Genomic DNA, 16,938 nt, shown 5'->3' with positions numbered 1-16,938 from the left:
AACCCAGCACCATAATGGGGCGCCCATTTTGACCTTTGGGACCCCCTCTCTTCTATGTACATTACTGCCCCCAGCCCAAGTGTTGCAAGTAGTAGTGCTACCTGCCACCATGGTAAATATGTGCCAATGTGCTTAGGCTTTTGTCTAACACCCTAAACTAAATAGGAAAATGAAAAAGAAATCACCTTTAAAAATAATAATAATAATCATTTTTTACCCACTAAATAGCACCCATAAGGGAAAAAGATATCCACCCCCACCCAATCCATAGAAATGGCTCTCTTCTGGCTTTTAACAGGTTGTGGCAAGGCTAAGAGGACTCGTAGTCATTTGTGGCAAGTCTAGACCTTCATGACTTTGGGAAGCCACTTGTTGGGCACATGTGCCCCTCTAGTGCAGCATTATTAGGCCATCTGTCAGATGTAAAGCAGCTCGTGCAGGTAACAGGTTCACTTCAGGACAGGAAGTTTGCAAATGATTACTAATATTCCTTTGAATTGTATTTATTGTCACTACCAGTAAGTGAGAAAGTCACAGCCACTTGGCAAACTGACAAATCCTGATAATTAAGGAGTTATATTTTCCAAATCTCAATGGTGATGCGAGGTAACACCCTGAGACTGAGGACAGCCGGCTGCTGGAGCGTCGCCCTTTTAAGAGCCAGCTGTGTGCCCGTCTGTAAGTGTGTGTATGTGTGTCTGGCGGAGTAGCACGCTGGAAACAGGGGGAGGGATTTGATTGGTCGCTACTTAGGCTGCCACCCCGCCCCCGGCCGGGAGGGGCGCCCTGATTGGAAGAGGGACGGAGGTAAACAGAATAGAATGTCCCCTTCCATTAGAACCTATGGGAGCCGCATCCCATTGTGACGCGAGGGGTTCTGTTAAATTGTTACTGAGCAGGAGAATGCCTGAACCCTGAGAGTGGAAGGAGACAAGAGCCGGGGAGGGGGGAGACAAGTGTCTCATATAGAGCTTTGTCTGAGATTTCATCACACACTCTGTATGATTGAGGAGGATGAATGCACTGGGGACAGTGATGGAGACAAAGCACCTGGTGGCCACTTGAGCGCTCTGGAGAGCGGGGAGACAATGCTGCTGCTGCTGCTTATGTTCTAGCAGCAGCCCTGGAGCTTGCCACGTGTGGGATGCTTGCCTTGTGTAAGTTTGGGAAAGTGTGCTGCAGACACAGGAGGGGCATTGTGTACTAGCAGTGGGGAGGTCCCAGACTAGTGCTGTCTGATGAAGATGAGGGGCTGCACACACTGATAGCAGCTGCAGGAGACGCACTACTCATAGCGCTGACGAGACTACTTCTCCCCGGATCCCTGCAATGACAGCTGTCGCCTACATGGACTTTGTAGCTGCTCAGTGTCTGGTGTCTATCTCTAACCGCGCTCATCACCCTGAGGGACCGGAGGTGAAGGGAGCACAGCCCCTGTCCCCCACTCTAGAAGCCCAGTCAACACCTGCAGACCTGCGCAAGATGACCGAGCAAGAGCAGAGCCTGCACCTGCGGACAATGCCCGAGCCAGGGGTGACTAAGGAGCACCATGACGGCCCGGGGGAAACGTGGAAGGATTACTGCACCTTGCTCACTATAGCTAAGAGCTTGCTGGAGTTGAACAAGTACCGGCCCCTGCCCTCCCCGGTGTACAGCGACGAGGAGCTCAGCTCGGACAGTGACGTGACCACAGAGTCCGGCCACAGCTATAGCAGTAGCAGCACTACTCCCAGCCATACGGACTACAGCCCCGAGCCAGACTGCACGCAGCCACGCCCATCCAGCTCCCCGCCACGCCCCGCCGGCTCCTCCAGCGAGAAGAGGCACAGGTGTCCTTATACTGGCTGTGGCAAAGTGTATGGCAAATCCTCCCACCTCAAAGCCCATTACAGAGTGCACACAGGTCAGTAACCCCCCACCCACCTGTGGGCACTGAGGGAGCCAGCTATTGTGTCTCATTTTATACACACATGGCATAGACAGGGGGCACACAATACAATGGCTGCCACACAAATGAGAATATTCACCTCAGGATAGGAGTCACTGTCTAGACACATGTTCATGCAGACAGGTTGGCGAATCCCATGCCATACTACACAATGCCTTGCTTTAGCCAAGTTTGTGTTATAACGCTAGATGCACCACTCTTTGGGCATTGCCTGGTAAAGTTGGCATTGAACTGCTAAGGGTTACTGAAACTGCAGTGCCCAGTAAGTTTGTGTGAAAGCAAGACGGTACTTGGTGTGAAATCCGCAATAGAAACGTGCAAATGAGTTTTTACAAGTTCACTTTTGCCTTCAGTTCATGTAAAATCTAGAATTGTAAAACTTGTGGTTGAAAACTTGCCAATGTTAGCCCTTGTTACTTGAATGTACCCCTTAAACATGCCAGCCCTAGTCTCTAATTAGGTTCCTTCACCACATGGCTATCTCCACCGACACAACCCTTGAAATGTATGCTAACCATGGCTACCGGAGTCTTCTGTCCTATAAATAAAGTGCTGAAGTCCGAATCCACTTATTAGTGGGTGCCCCCTAGGTTGTATTCTCAGTGCCCTCCCTTGTGTCATCTTGACCCAAGAGTTTAGTAGAGGAGAAGTTGTGACTCAGTACATGCTTTTGGCAACGTGGTTGTAGCGTTGTGTTGTTGAGGTTTATAAGAGGTGGTTCCCGTAGATTCGGGAAACACCCCCTTGGTCACGCCTATTTTTGTAGCCGAGCCAACCGGTGGGTGTCTACCATTTACACGTGTTTTCTAGTATGACGTCACACAACAAGCAACATTCACCTGGGTACAGTTCCATTCATTGAATGTAGACACCTCGAAAAGGGCATGAAAGTGCCCGGTAGCTACGAATAAGTTATCCGAGAAGGATCAACACAGTTCACTTGGTACAGTAACCCTACAGCCAAAGTTGGATCATTGTGGAAACCCTCTCGGGTTAGTATGCTAGATCTATATGTTATGTAACATCTCAATAACATCTAGATTTGCTCCGTAGATTACCGATTCAGTTTGTGCTACGTAGTTAGATTAGAAGGATATTTTTAGATTGAGCCGGGTTTATAATCTTTGTACGAGCCAATCTGGTGGGTTTTGTATTTGTGTATGTATCGTCCCCCCCCCCGTTTGATTAAGAGCCAGCAGGGGTACGAGCGAGCCGTCTAATCGCATTCTTCATTATCTGCTTCCGCACTTCCATACCAACAAGCTGACCTCAGATTACCTCTTCCACTGAGGCTGACTGAGGAGATTGTATTTCTGCTGCTACACCGCCTGCTCTCAGACAGCATATAGTGTATCGCAGACGCTCCGTCTCATACAGTAGCTGGATCCCAATAACCTCAAATACTAGACCTCAATATTGGCATCTTTAATCTGACAAATGAGATATTAAAACCTTTATGTAGAAAAATATTCTAATATTGTGTTCAGATCTGCATTATGTCTGAGCCATCACTGCTGGTTTACTGCTTACATTCACATTTCCAAACAAACTCAATGATTCATATTCCCAGTGTAGGCATGCCCCATATGCCATCTGTGGGCTTAAAGGTGTGGTAGATGATGCCATGACAAAGTACACAAATTGCCGTTTCAGATTAGAAAGCTATACCTTCATCTGCATTTCAATTGGCATGGATGACTTTGCAGCCACCTTGCAAGAACCTGTTAATTATGCCAGGGAGACCTGAGTGGCATGACATTATTCATGTAGACTCTGTACTTGCCTAGATTGATGTTTTTTGCAGGTTTTTTTTTTTGGGTGGGGGGGGACTTAAGAATTTCTTGTTGAAGGCAGTGATCCCATTAAACCCAGGTCAGTATTCTTTTGTTTCCATCGACTTAATTGGTTACAGTCAGGAAAGAGTGAGGGTAGGGTGTGTCGGTGGAAAAGTACAACAGCTCTCACTTGCACCAGCCTCTCCGCCCAAAGAAGTTCTGTTAAGAGCTGTGGGTGCAAACAAAGACTTTTTTTAAGATGACTCCATGCAGAATGCAGTCAGTAATCCAGATGTATGAGCCGGATGCTGTATCATTATAAGCAATGGCTGCAAGTGACATCACGTGAAGTCACCCAAAATAGTCATCTTTTCTACTGCAAATCTTCTATGTCATTTTCACCAGCTTTTTGTTGGAGTCTGCCCTGAACTTATATTACAACAGTGTTTCTTGAGGTTCAGCAGTATTAAATGTGAAGACACGGGACTGATCTTTGAGATGTAGTTATCTAGTTCTGTCCCACATTATGTCTAAGGTATTCAAGTACCAGGCTTTCCAATGGGCTGTGTCTTCACGTTATCAAACAAGGGGGGTAGTCAAAAGGTCATGTTGACCTTTTTTTTATTACAAGGAATGGCCAAGGACCAGTTGTTACCAAGTTGGCATGAAGCAGCCCCATTTTGATCTTGCCATGGTGCGCCCCTGATAGTTTAACTTATGGGTTTAGTCTGTGGCAAACTATTCTAATTAAATTGAACCGTTGTCTTAAAGTGTAGCTAAAGGTTTGACAAAGTTCTGACATGTCATAGTGACCTGTCAGAAGTTTTGATTGGTGGGTGTCCGAGCACTGAGACCCCCACCAATCGCTCAAACGAAGCGGCAGAAGTGCTCATGTGAGCACTCAGCCGCTTAGTTTCCGTTCAGCTTTTTCCAGAAAGGCGATGTTACGGAGTACGGGCTCATAGACTTTCTATTGAGCCCGTACTCGGATACATTGATTTCCGGAAAAAGCCAAACAGACAAGAAGCGGATCAGCGCTCACACGAGCGCTTCTGCCGCTTTGTTTGAGCGATTGGTGGGGGTCTCAGTGCTCGGACCCCCACCAATCAAAACTTCTGACATGTTCCTATGACATGTCAGAAGTTTGTCAAACGTTTAGTTACCCTTTAATGTAAAATACTTAGAACTCTTATATACACATTTAAAAAAGATTTACATGTACAGATAGCCTGTTCGACTTGTGGATCAGGTTTGTTGCCCCCATTAAGGTTTGGTACCTGGCACTGTTGCCTTACATGACCTTATTGTGTTTACACCCCTGAGGGATCATGTAAGGTGCCTTCATCCTACAGTATACCCAATGTATATAAGGGGACCATATGATGTCACACAAGGAAGTACACACCATAAAGGCAGCCTACGCTGCCGCTATGGGGCACCAGGTTGGCTTCATCCCTTTATTTTAATTAGTGGTGAAAACCCGTGCATGGATCCCCCCTCCATAGGTGCTGCAAACTTAGCAAACCAAGGTGTGGGGAATTAACCCAAGGATCCAGAAAAGAAGATGGGGAAAACAAGCACCAAGTCTTCCTGCCCCAGGTGGTAAGGAGTGTGGTAGTGTTAACAATCAGGGAGCACATTTTAATCTTTACTTTGGGCCCCCCTCGCCACTCTGTCACTCCTGGTGTCACATGTCAGTATAGTGAATACTAAAAATATGTCATTTTGATAGGGAGATGGCTGACAATTGCTCATGCTAGTTTCCTAGGAAATGAAATCCTGCTACGTTGTTGCAACTAAAAGTGAGCTATCTATGATGTGCACCTTATTTCTCGTTAAATTGTCACATCTACATTGGCAGAAGACTGCTGTGTATGCATAAGCAATGATTTCAATATATAACCTACTATCTGCCAGTGACACAGAGCTTTGGATGTTTGCAGGAAAATTGCCTTAATTTAAGAGAAGCAGCATAACATTTTGACATGATGACTAAGGTATCACATTGGTCTTACGTCTGGCGGATGTATACAGCCACCGCCACAGGTGGCACCGTCACCTTTCATGCTCTACAGGGTTAGCACAAATAGCCTACCTTCTAGTGAGTCAAACTGCCAATGGCCCAATATTTACAAGACCGAGAGAAAGAGAGATGATGGGGTGCCCTTCTGCTGTTAGTTAACATTACCACACCCCTAACCACCTGTGACAGGAGGACCTGGTGCTTGTTTGCTCCCCCCTTCTCCATTTTGTATTCCATGGTTTAAAGGGGTTTTCCAGGACTTTGACTCACTAGAGGGATGGGTCATCAATACCAATGGCCCAATATTTATAAAACCATGTATGAAGTATGTAAGGTCTTTGCTACGGCATTTTTATTGCCTACTAGTCACAGCGCCATGCATTCGGTAGTGGCTGTGTCTGGTACTGCAGCTCTTCAAGTGAACTGAGCTGCAGTACAAGGCAAGGCTACTACCGAGTACACGGAGCTGTGCCTGGTAAGCAATGAAGGGTCTGCGGCACCTTCAATCAGCTGATTGGTGGGGGTGCCTGGAGTTGGACCCCCACCGATCTGATATTGATAACCTATCCTAAGGATAGGTCATCAATATCAAAGTCCATGAAAACCCATTTTATACCCACACCCGCACCCATTTTTGCATACACTGAGGCACCTGTAGAAAAGGGATCCCTGCACAGGTTCTCACCACCCATCAAAATCACAAATCAGGGCTGCACCCCTTCTCTCCAGGGACCCCATAGCAGCTGCACGGGCCACCTCTGTGGTTAGTATGCCCATGATGTTAATTTCCAACTCAAGGGTTAATGTTTATCAAAACTCTCTCTGAAAAAAAGTATCCCATAGCAACCAATCAGAATTTATTTTCGATTTTCTAAACTGAACTGAAGAAATGCAACACAGAATCTGATTGGTGGCTATGGAAACCGGGACATCTTTTCCTGAAACAGCTTTGATACATGAAGCCCAATGTGTTACTATATAGCTACATCAGTGGCCCTACAGTAATATAGTTGTTACAGTCTACAAATTGCAAGCCTATAGAGGGGGAAAGCGTTATCGAGGTATGAAACCTATGCTGCTGTTTTGTCGCAGCCTGCTGGTTTACAGAGTAGAATACAAAAAAACGGACATATATTTTTACTCATATCTATAACTCCATACATGTACATGTTAAACACTGCCCCAACTGGTTTGATACAGTGGAAGACTTCAAAGGACAAAGGGAATTGCAATCTGTAGCTTTCATATGTTTCTAGTTGGATCTGTCTTTTCTCTTTTTTTAGGTAATTCTTTTTTACCCCCATAGGTGAACGTCCATTTCCATGTACATGGCCCGACTGCCTTAAAAAGTTTTCCCGGTCAGATGAGCTAACTCGCCATTACCGGACACACACGGGTGAGAAGCAGTTTCGATGTCCCCTTTGCGAGAAGAGGTTCATGAGGAGTGACCACCTGACCAAGCACGCCCGCCGCCATACAGATTTCCATCCAAGCATGATTAAAAGGTCCAAGAGATCCAACTCAACCTTTATCTGAGTATTCGATCATAGAGTAACAAAGCTGTCAAGTGAAAATCTCAGCTGCTGTACATATCATCTTCTTGCATCTTGTCAAAGGAAATGTAGCAGTTTAACATTCATGCTTCTGCAGCAGTGTATCTAAAGGAAAATGCTGCCCGGTTTCTTTTGGTGGCATCCAACGCTAGGTATTTTTCTTTTTCTTGTAGTGGTGTGATCTGTACCATTACGGTTTTGACTGTACGATCGTCTGTGCTTGCGCTGGCATGCATATGTGTTTATGAAATAGAAACCACAATGGATTAGCTTTACATTTGTGAACGAAGTACAAGTATGAGGACACTGGCATACATATATAAGGGAATCCTTGTTTCTTGTTGATGAACTATGGAACATATACATTTTATGAAGTAAGCTGGTATAGAACATGCTTGAACTAGGTTTCTTGTGGAATTATGTCTTACAATGTCTTGAAATCTGTGTTTTATTGTTGATGGAATATTGATCTCCCTTTAATATGGACGCAGACGTTCACCTCCATTGACTGTGGCATTTTTGTAGGACCTGCACCATTCCTAATTCTTTGGAGCATGGAGGAGGACAGAAGAAAAAGGAATCGACGTAAAGAAAATGAAGGGCTGGGACGCATATACGGTGGACGCTCTGCCGCCCTGACTCTCACCCATTTGCAGGTTGGGGAACACGTGTTGTGAAGGGGAGATGCAATACTCAGTAATCAAGTGTATTTCTAGTATACAAGACATACGTCCTACAGTGGAGGTCTTTTCACGCCATGCCGGGCTGCAGGCCAAACTCTTACTCTGCGTCCAGTTTGGCGGTACCTTCTGAAGAGTGACTTGCGGCTGTGTAAGAGACACTGAATGAACGTATATGCCTTTACCCTGCAAGTTTAGACTAATCATCTGAGGGTCATTTTAGTAGAATTATATATTGCTATGCACATTTTGTTTTCAACATAGCAATGACAACCAGTTCTTGCAAAACCAGAATGTTTGACTGGGCTGTTGACAGATGCATTGCCGTCTTCTCGGTGCATGGGTTATGAGCACTGGGGCACTAAGCGGGAGTCTATTGCATAGATCAATGGCAGGTCTGTCACTGCATCCACTACAGTACCGCACTTTCTGAATGTGGGACAACACTCTGCATGCACAGACTGACAGAAAGTGTCACTCTATTCAATGCCTCACTATTGTGTCATTTAGGTTCTTAATATGATTATTACATTCACGTTTACATCATTTCATTTGGTAGCCAAATGCACCAAATTGAATGAAGACTTTTTGCACCTTATGTTTCCAGTGATAATTTCACATGACGCCTATATTTGTAGACTTGTTCCATACTGGGGAGGCTGACCATTGGTGCGATGGCCTCTTCAGCGAGTGGTGAGGGGGGGGGGGTAACTATGCAGAGTTTGGCCACACAGGCAGTTTACAAATTTCATGTCTTTGTACATAGAAGATTAGGTCCATTCCATGTTCGCATTAGATATAAGCACTCCGATCACTCCACAGGTTCCTATTTAATGAGTAGAAAGGACTGTTGTGAAAATAGTCTACGCGATTACCTAAATGGCGGATAGTGGCCCATTTTATGTATCCCACTAACTCAATTTCTGCAGACATCGGGTCGCAAACCATTAAAAACAAGCCAGTTAGATTTTATATATTTATTTTTTTTGTTTACTGATTCACTTAGCCTTTAAAAACAATTTCATATATGCACGGTGATGAAATATTAGATGTAATTCTGATCCCGGATACAATATCATAACCCTTGGGACAATTTTATAGTCATACAAGTTCCAAGAGTCTTGTTTTTATACTGTTTTATACAATTTTCACATGGCTCTAGTGCCTCCTTCATTGGGTGTCTTCAGAACATTTCATTCAGTTGGACTGAGCCTTCAAGATCCATTACACAGTCTTATTGCACAAGGGGATGCAAATCATTGGTAAAAATGGTTCAATGTCAGTAGAACAGATTTTGTCCTGTGCGCTGAAAGGAAGGCCCTCAAAACTGCGGAGCTAGCCAGGAAATAACACGTACTCCTACTTGTGTAGCATTTCGAGAAACGGTGAAGAGCGAGAGGTACAGCACAGTAGGCACCTTATTATTATATTTTATTTAATACTCTTCCTTAAATACAAATTAATATTACACAATGTGCAATCATATGTCTGTCTTTAGGCCATATAAAGACTGTTGCAAAAATACACTACAGTTCAATTATACTATGAAATAAGGAATGTCAGGAAAAAAAACATTATACAATTTCTACCTCTGTTTCAGTTTTTGAAACACCTAATTCTTTATTCCGCATAGCAAAATAATTCTTCCAGACGAGATAACCAGATTTAAAAAATAAAAAATAGCAAAAAAAAAAAAAAGGAAGTTAATAAGGAACTTGAAAAAAAATGGTATGGTTTGTTTTAACGTTTTTCTTATTTACTGCCAGGGGCAGCATGTGGTTTTTGTGGGAGATCTTTGTGAAAGGCTAAATGAGGACAACTACAAGCATTTCTGGTTTTGCACATCGAGCAGAAAGAAAAAAAATAAAAGAGCTTAACATCAACAAGCACAAATTCTATACAGTGACTTCATGTATCACATGTTCTCGAAATTCTTGTGGGGTTTTTCCTGTTCACTTTCATCTTCAAAGCCCATGAGCTCTGCGTGTAATCATTGAGATAATGTCTGTTAAGTAGTTGACATAAGATGTTTGAGCATTGTATTATACAGCATCCTGACTTTCTATAAGGTGTATAGGTACGGTACAGGTTTCAATTGGATTTGTAGTGGTGATTGAATATGAACAGCTATATAAAAACCGAGCTCTGACGCGTTTCAGCTTATAAGTACCGTACGTAAAACCACATCACTTCGTTTTGAGTTTAAGAGACGTGAAATTTAGTCAAGGTGACGTTAAGGAGATGATGTTAATTTTGTGATTGAATTACAACGCATGTGTCTTTACCACTTCTGATGAAAACATCGTTTTTATAACCTTTTATAACACTTTGCTGTGGCTTTAAATTGAGAGGGGCCCATAGAGCTCCATAGTGTCAAATTCAGGAATAATACTTGTTTCATGCATGGAATTTCATCATTCTGCTTCTTTTAAAACATCGGTGTAATGATCAGTACAAAACTGGTGAACGAGAATTACAAGAATGACATTCCAAGAAAACCAATCTTTGGCCCTCAAGTGGCAGAAGGAATCAAACCACACATCTAATTCAACAGGAATTTTACTTACTGTGGCAACTAAAGTCCTGTCATTATCACTGTAAAAGAAATGACTTTGGGCAGTACATTTCCAAATCATTAGTGTTTAGGAACTTGGGATTTTGTATTTGGATAGTTTGCTTTTCTCAACATCACATAGAAGATTTTCTTATTTACCTACTTGTCATAGTCTGGTAAACGTGTCATGGATTGGCCATCTATAGCCTTAGTAGTGACTAGCCAGGCAAACCACAGGCCTTAAAGTGTAATTCCATTTTAGTGATGTTTACACCTTCAAATTTCACAAAATACTTTCTGGCCATACATGAGTTTGCCCAATCTGCCGATCAAACCCATAATTAGACCATGTATGGCCAGCTATTGATCGCTTCTGACTAACAGAAGCACTCCATATTGGAAATGATTTTCTGACATGTTCTGATTTTTCTCGCATTTTATGAAATATTTATTTTTTCTTATACAGGAGGGAAGGATCGAGGCCCTAAAATGCTACTGGTATCGAGGGGTCCTTGACTATGTCTCCCCATGCATAGTTGTTAGTAAGACATCTCAAAATAAACGGTTTCCTAAAAGCTATGAACACTTTGCTACCATAAAATTAAACTGTTTTGTGTATACAGCTCCTATTCAGACTTATGCATTTCCATGGTTACAGATACTGCATTCATGCGGTACTTTCTTCTTACTACCCTACAAATAGTAGAACAGGGGACACATGGAAGAGAGTTACACAAGACTGCAGATACAAACTGTACAGATTTTGTTAGTATTCTGTAAGCACGGAAACACATTTGTCTGCATATGAGCTGTAGGCAACAAATTGGAGATATTTTTTTAATCATGGTTATTTGCAAAGCTGCTTCATTTCTTATTTTAGATATATTGGAACAATAAATAATGGTTACAAAAGTGCACATAGCTTTTCATTTCATTTACCTTCAGCAATGACAAGAATCTTTTTGAAAGGTAAGGATTTACACTTTAAGGGTGTGTTTTCTTAATCATTTATTGTACGGGAAAAGAGCATTATTATAAGAAAGTGTGTGTTTACAGTTAAGAAATTTGTTGTAAATTTAAGAATAATACAAGGAGAAAGGAGGTGCAGCGGAAAGCTTGTTTTTGTATTCTATATAAGATCTTCATAAGGCTTCTGGTACATAGGAGTTTGCATAAAGGGGTTGTCTGGGACAAATTTGCTAAGAGCAGGAAAGTGGATAAAGGTAAAGAAAAAACAAAGCTCACCTGCTCAGTCCCTGGCCGCTCCAGTGGTGCCCACCGGTCTTTATTAGCTTGTCCTGCGGTGATGACGCACCGTTCATGCACGTGACTACTTCAACCAATCACCGGCCTCAGTGGTCTTGTGCAGCATCACCGCCGGAGCCGGGGGATTGAGCATGTGAGTATTGTTTTTTTACTTAATTTTACCCACTTTCCTTCTCTTAACAATTTTTTTTTTCCTGGACAACGCCTTTAAATGTTTAAAAAAAATTCTAAGCAGAGCGGTTTCTTTTTATTGCCCTGCCTAGAAAATGCTGCCCACAACATTGAGCATAATGTAGCAATGATGTCTTTGGATGACAGAGTGAAAACATTGTGAACACAATCTATTGCTTAAAGGGGTTGTCTGGTTAAGAAAACTCATCATCAAATATCCTTTTAGGGAATTCTGAGTTGATAAATGAAAGTCTCTTTCCGGAGTGGAGACCTGCTACAAAAAGCATCTCTTGCTCTGGAGGACCTGCCACGTCCGTGCATGACATGGACAATGATTTACTTAAAAGGGCACCGTGTAATGCTTTACTTTACCTGTGGTGGCGCTGCAGGAAAATGTAACACTTTCTGCCAGGATCTTCAGCAGATTACAGCTGATTGCTGGTGGTCCCAGCAGTAAGCCACATTGTGATGAGCTTATTTTCAGGGGACCTTTCTCATAAAGAAAAGGTATGTCCAAAGCAGCCAACCCATTTAAGCAGCAGTGACACAGTGTGGCCACTATAGTCCGTTTTCTTCAGTTCCCTGCAGTGTTTGAGATAGAACAACCTGCAAGAAATGAGTATGTTGCTCCATCTGTGCAGGAGCAGCATGATGACTCTGTAACAATTCTAATACATAGTCCCAGCCATATACAAAGCACTTTTTTTTGCAGCCGTCAAGTTTTTTTTGTCCAGGTATATAGAAACATCACTGATGTAGAAAAGTCGCCTAATGTGATGGCCCTTCAGCAAAATATGTCCATTAAGTTTCTAGAGGAGAGTATAACGTCATCCCTGTTCATAACAAAGCAGATTTATAGTTATTTATCAACCCAAATAATGTGCAATAGATATTAGCATCCCAAAGCTACAAATCATTGTTTATAAACATTTATTTACTGGGTTTCATTCAGTAGTTTCAAGCAGCCAGGATGTTAAAGGAAAATTAGACAACAATTTGTCAGACTTATAATGTGCCTACAAACTTATTCTAAAGCGTCAAAGTTAGTTTGTTTTGAATATATAGTCTACGAAACAGCATTCACTGTTGGCCCATTATAGGGCATTAGTGAAACAGAAAATTTGCAGGACTTTCAATTATATAATACAACCTAACATACTTTATGCATCAATTCCTTACAATTTTTAAGATCACTGCTTACTGATGGTGAGTGAAAACGTTCTTATTTACCTCGAGAGGCTACACAAACCTGCCTTGACCATGTCCAACTTACAGTATATTAGAGCTCTTCTCTAACAAGCCGTGCAACTGTGTCAGTTGGACTTCATTCCTACCACTGGATGTAAACAAGAATGTTTTCAGTCACAGACTGCAAGCAGTGATCTTGAAAATGTTGAGGATCTGAAACACAATTACAAAGTTGTTTAACTTTAATATATACCACACTTGTATATCTGGCATATAAAGCAGTTCCCTACTATAGTTCTGTTGGAATTTCACCCTTTATTACCTAGAATTACAGCCAGGAATAAGCTGAAAAGTTGCTTGATCTGCTAAGCCATCTGCAGAATACAAGCTGCTGTATACATATAGGTAGAACCAGGCTGTAGTAAAAAGGAAGTGATTTAGAAAATCAAAGTATATTAGGGAATTTCTGTATATGCCATTTCCTAACATATATACTTAGGTTCACCTTGCTCACAATGAATACAAACTGTAGGCAAAAGAAGATCCCTTTATGTGTTGTTGAGATTGAAAAGCTTGATACGTTTTCTGTTTGTTACACCTTCTAACAACAGATAAGGATAATAATAATAAGTGAAGAATGCAAAAGTTACATAATGGAAATCTGGTAAATTGATCAAATCACCTTGCATCAAGTCTTCCAGAATGGATGCTGCCCAAGCATCGGTTCTGAAAGGGTGGTAAGATATAACTTGCAATTTTCTAGCATAGTCATTTCTGCAGCGGTTTAATTTTTACTATGTTTTTGTATAGTTTCATAAGTTATTTCTGCTTTCTTTTGGTTTTGGAGAGCAAATGGAATTGTTTAATCCAAGGGTTGTATTACCCAATTTTGTACAAGTGTATATAAACTGTTCCAATAAAAAATGTCATACAAACACTTACGGATCTGCTTTTTAAACTTCACAGAGGGGCAAAAAAGTAACATTATGATTCCTGTAGCACGCCTGTCTGGCTTTATTGATAGTCAATCATGTATTGAGAAAGAAGAACATGTCAGCATCTGAATACTGTGGGTTACACAAGTGGAACAACGCTAAATGTTGCATTACTGGCAAAAGCTTAACTACCAGAATTAGAGGAATAGCAGCTGCGATGGTGCCCAGCAAAGAAGGGACCCATCTCCACTCAGAGGAGTGGTGCAATTACTCATAACTGTGGATGATGAGAGTGAGAAAATGAGCACAGATCACAGGGACGGCAAAGAAATGGAGGAAAAGACACGAGACAGAGCGGAGACTGAAAATAATCATTAACATTTCATGTAAAGATAGCGCTGGACCCCATTCCAGGTTTTGCAATGGACCCCTTTGGTTTTTTGTTACACCACTAAATAATGGCTTAATCATGGAGTGTAAATCCTAATAAGGTCTATATCTCAAGGTACGAGTACTTGGTTAGAACGATGGCTAGCCCTTATTAACTGAATCACAGACAGCAAAGACACGTTTCTAAGAATCCAGAGATGATCCAGAAACTTGTCTTGAGGCCTAGAGGTCCTGGACGTATGTGCCAGAGCCATTCATATGTTGGCTGAATTGGAAGAAACCCTGTAAAGCAGTAATCTTAAACATATCCATCAAAAATTGAGCATAGACACTAGTTATGTAGCCTGCTGGTGTCAGAAGGCAGCCTAGTAAGGCCAACGTTCCTTAGGAGGATTATCAATGAGCTACAATGCATTTTGAGGTTGGCTTAAGCTATTGCTTCACCTTAAAAAGATGTCACTGGACCCCTTGATCATAAATATACAAAGCCATGGATGATGTGCACATAGGGGGTTATGGAGGGATTATTGCTCACGATCAGTTAATATAAAGGCATGTGTTAAAAGGAATTTGTCACCAGGTGCTGCGCAGCATAAAGGAACGCCACAGACCCTGATTCCAGTACGGAGTCACTTGGCAATAATCTATCTTCCTATCAATGATTTTCTCCTGGAGCCCATATATTCATGAGCTGTGGCTACCATGCCCACTTGCCACTGATTGGCAGCTTTGTCTCTAGGCACAGTATCAGGAGAAAGCTGTTAATCAGTAGCAGTAGGGCAGGGGCAGCCAAAGCGAATGAATATGGGCTGCATGAAAAAAAAAAAAAAAAAAGAGAATTGTATGAAAACTACAGATTATTGCCAAGTAAGTGACTCCGCGCTGGAATCAGGGTCCCTGGCATTACATTATGCTGCCGTCAAAAAGGGCATTAACTTGGTGACATGTTCCCTTTAACGTGCCATTACATTACCTATACAACAGTGAGTCATAAAAATAAAATGTTTAAAAACAAAAAAATATATAGTTATAATATTTAAAAGATAACATGCTACCTGCCTGCAGCTGCCACTAGGTGGAGCTTACTGCATACTGTTATATATTGAATTATAGAAGTTTTGATTGGGGGGGTCCGAGCACTGAGACCCCCAACAATTGCTAAAACGAACCAGCAGAAGCGCTCGCGTGAGCGCTGAGCCGCTTCGTGTCTGATCGGCTTATTCCGGAAATCAATATAGCAGTGTACGGGCTCAATAGAAAGTCTATGAGCCTGTACTCCGCTACATTGGCTTTCTGGAAAAAGCTGAACAGAACCTAAGTGGCTCAGCGCTCACACGAGCGCTTCTGCTGCTTTGTTTTAGCAATTGGCGGGGGTCTCGGTGCTCGTTCCCCCACCAATCAAAACTTCTGACATGTCACTATGACATGTCAGAAGTTTTTTGAACGTTTAGTTTAGACTAACACAGTATATAGTAATTTCTCATGCTCCCTCTAGTGGCAGCTGCAGGAAGCAGCATGTTACTGTTAAAACTGTCTATGCAGGGGATTTAGAGCTCTGTAACAGAAAATCAGAGCTCTGGCAGCTATAAAGATTTATTATTTATACATGTTTTCCAGGACAAATAAACTATTTTCAAGTTAACTAAGCAACTAAATTCAATGCACTTTGTAATATACTTGCGTTTTCATAGTTGTTCAGAACGCCGTATCTCCCAGCTGGTTCTGTGATGATTCGTACATAGAAAATCTGAACTTCCGCTGCTGTCCTGTACATCAGCTATCGTTTTCCTCTTCCGGCGGTCTCAAAGTACAGAAGTCCCTTTAATGTATTTGGATTCATTTTCAACCTAAAAATTACATGATAGATAAAAGGATAAGTAAAATGAGGTACAAGGAAACTGAATCCCCAAAAAATTTGCATCACCGACCATCTTCTGATGAACTTTAGTAATGAATTATAGGCTCATTTACACGACCATACATGTCGAGCCCATAGACTTCTATTGGCCACGGGTACCTCCCCGTATGCTTACGGGAAGGTGCCCGTGTCGTTGAAAAATATAGAACATGTCCTATTTCAGGCCGTAATAACGGCACGGGCAGGCTCATAGAAGTCTATGGGGCTCCCGGAATTACGGGTGGCTATGTGTGTGCACCAGTAATTACGGGAGGGTTGCTAGGCGACGTCGGGAAAGTCGTCGTCCAGGGTGCTGAAAGAGTTAACTGATCGGCAGTAACTCTCAGCACCCGGGACAGTAACTACCACTGGAGTTAATAGTATTAAAAGTTAACTCACCCAGAACTCTTCTTCTTCTTCCTCCTCCAGTCCGGCCTCCCGGGATGACGTTTCATCCCATGTGACTGCTGCAGCCAATCACAGGCCAATGACTGGCTGCAGCGGTCACATGGACTGCCGCGTCATCCAGGGAGGTCGGACTGGATGTCAAGAGAGGGA

At 42.4% G+C, this 16,938-nt stretch overlaps 1 protein-coding gene across 1 annotated transcript; it reads left to right on the top strand.

Moving 5' to 3' along the window:
- The first annotated feature begins 885 nt into the window (after positions 1 to 885).
- KLF9 (KLF transcription factor 9) lies at positions 886 to 14,095 on the top strand. Its single transcript, XM_075827985.1, has 2 exons — positions 886 to 1,903; positions 7,053 to 14,095. The coding sequence occupies exons 1-2, from the start codon at positions 1,330 to 1,332 to the stop codon at positions 7,280 to 7,282; spliced, it is 804 nt and encodes a 267-aa protein (XP_075684100.1). The 5' UTR covers positions 886 to 1,329; the 3' UTR covers positions 7,283 to 14,095.
- The last annotated feature ends 2,843 nt before the right edge of the window (positions 14,096 to 16,938 follow it).

Source organism: Rhinoderma darwinii, chromosome 1, assembly GCF_050947455.1.
Source record: "Rhinoderma darwinii isolate aRhiDar2 chromosome 1, aRhiDar2.hap1, whole genome shotgun sequence".
Taxonomy (NCBI): domain Eukaryota; kingdom Metazoa; phylum Chordata; class Amphibia; order Anura; family Rhinodermatidae; genus Rhinoderma; species Rhinoderma darwinii.
This window is presented reverse-complemented; position numbering and strand designations above follow the sequence as displayed.

Coding starts and splice junctions, on each gene's coding strand:
- KLF9 (XM_075827985.1), top strand. CDS start 1,330: ATGACAGCTGTCGCCTACATGGACTTTGTAGCTGCTCAGTGTCTGGTG. Junction 1,904..7,052: donor CCATTACAGAGTGCACACAG/GTCAGTAACCCC, acceptor TTACCCCCATAG/GTGAACGTCCATTTCCATGT.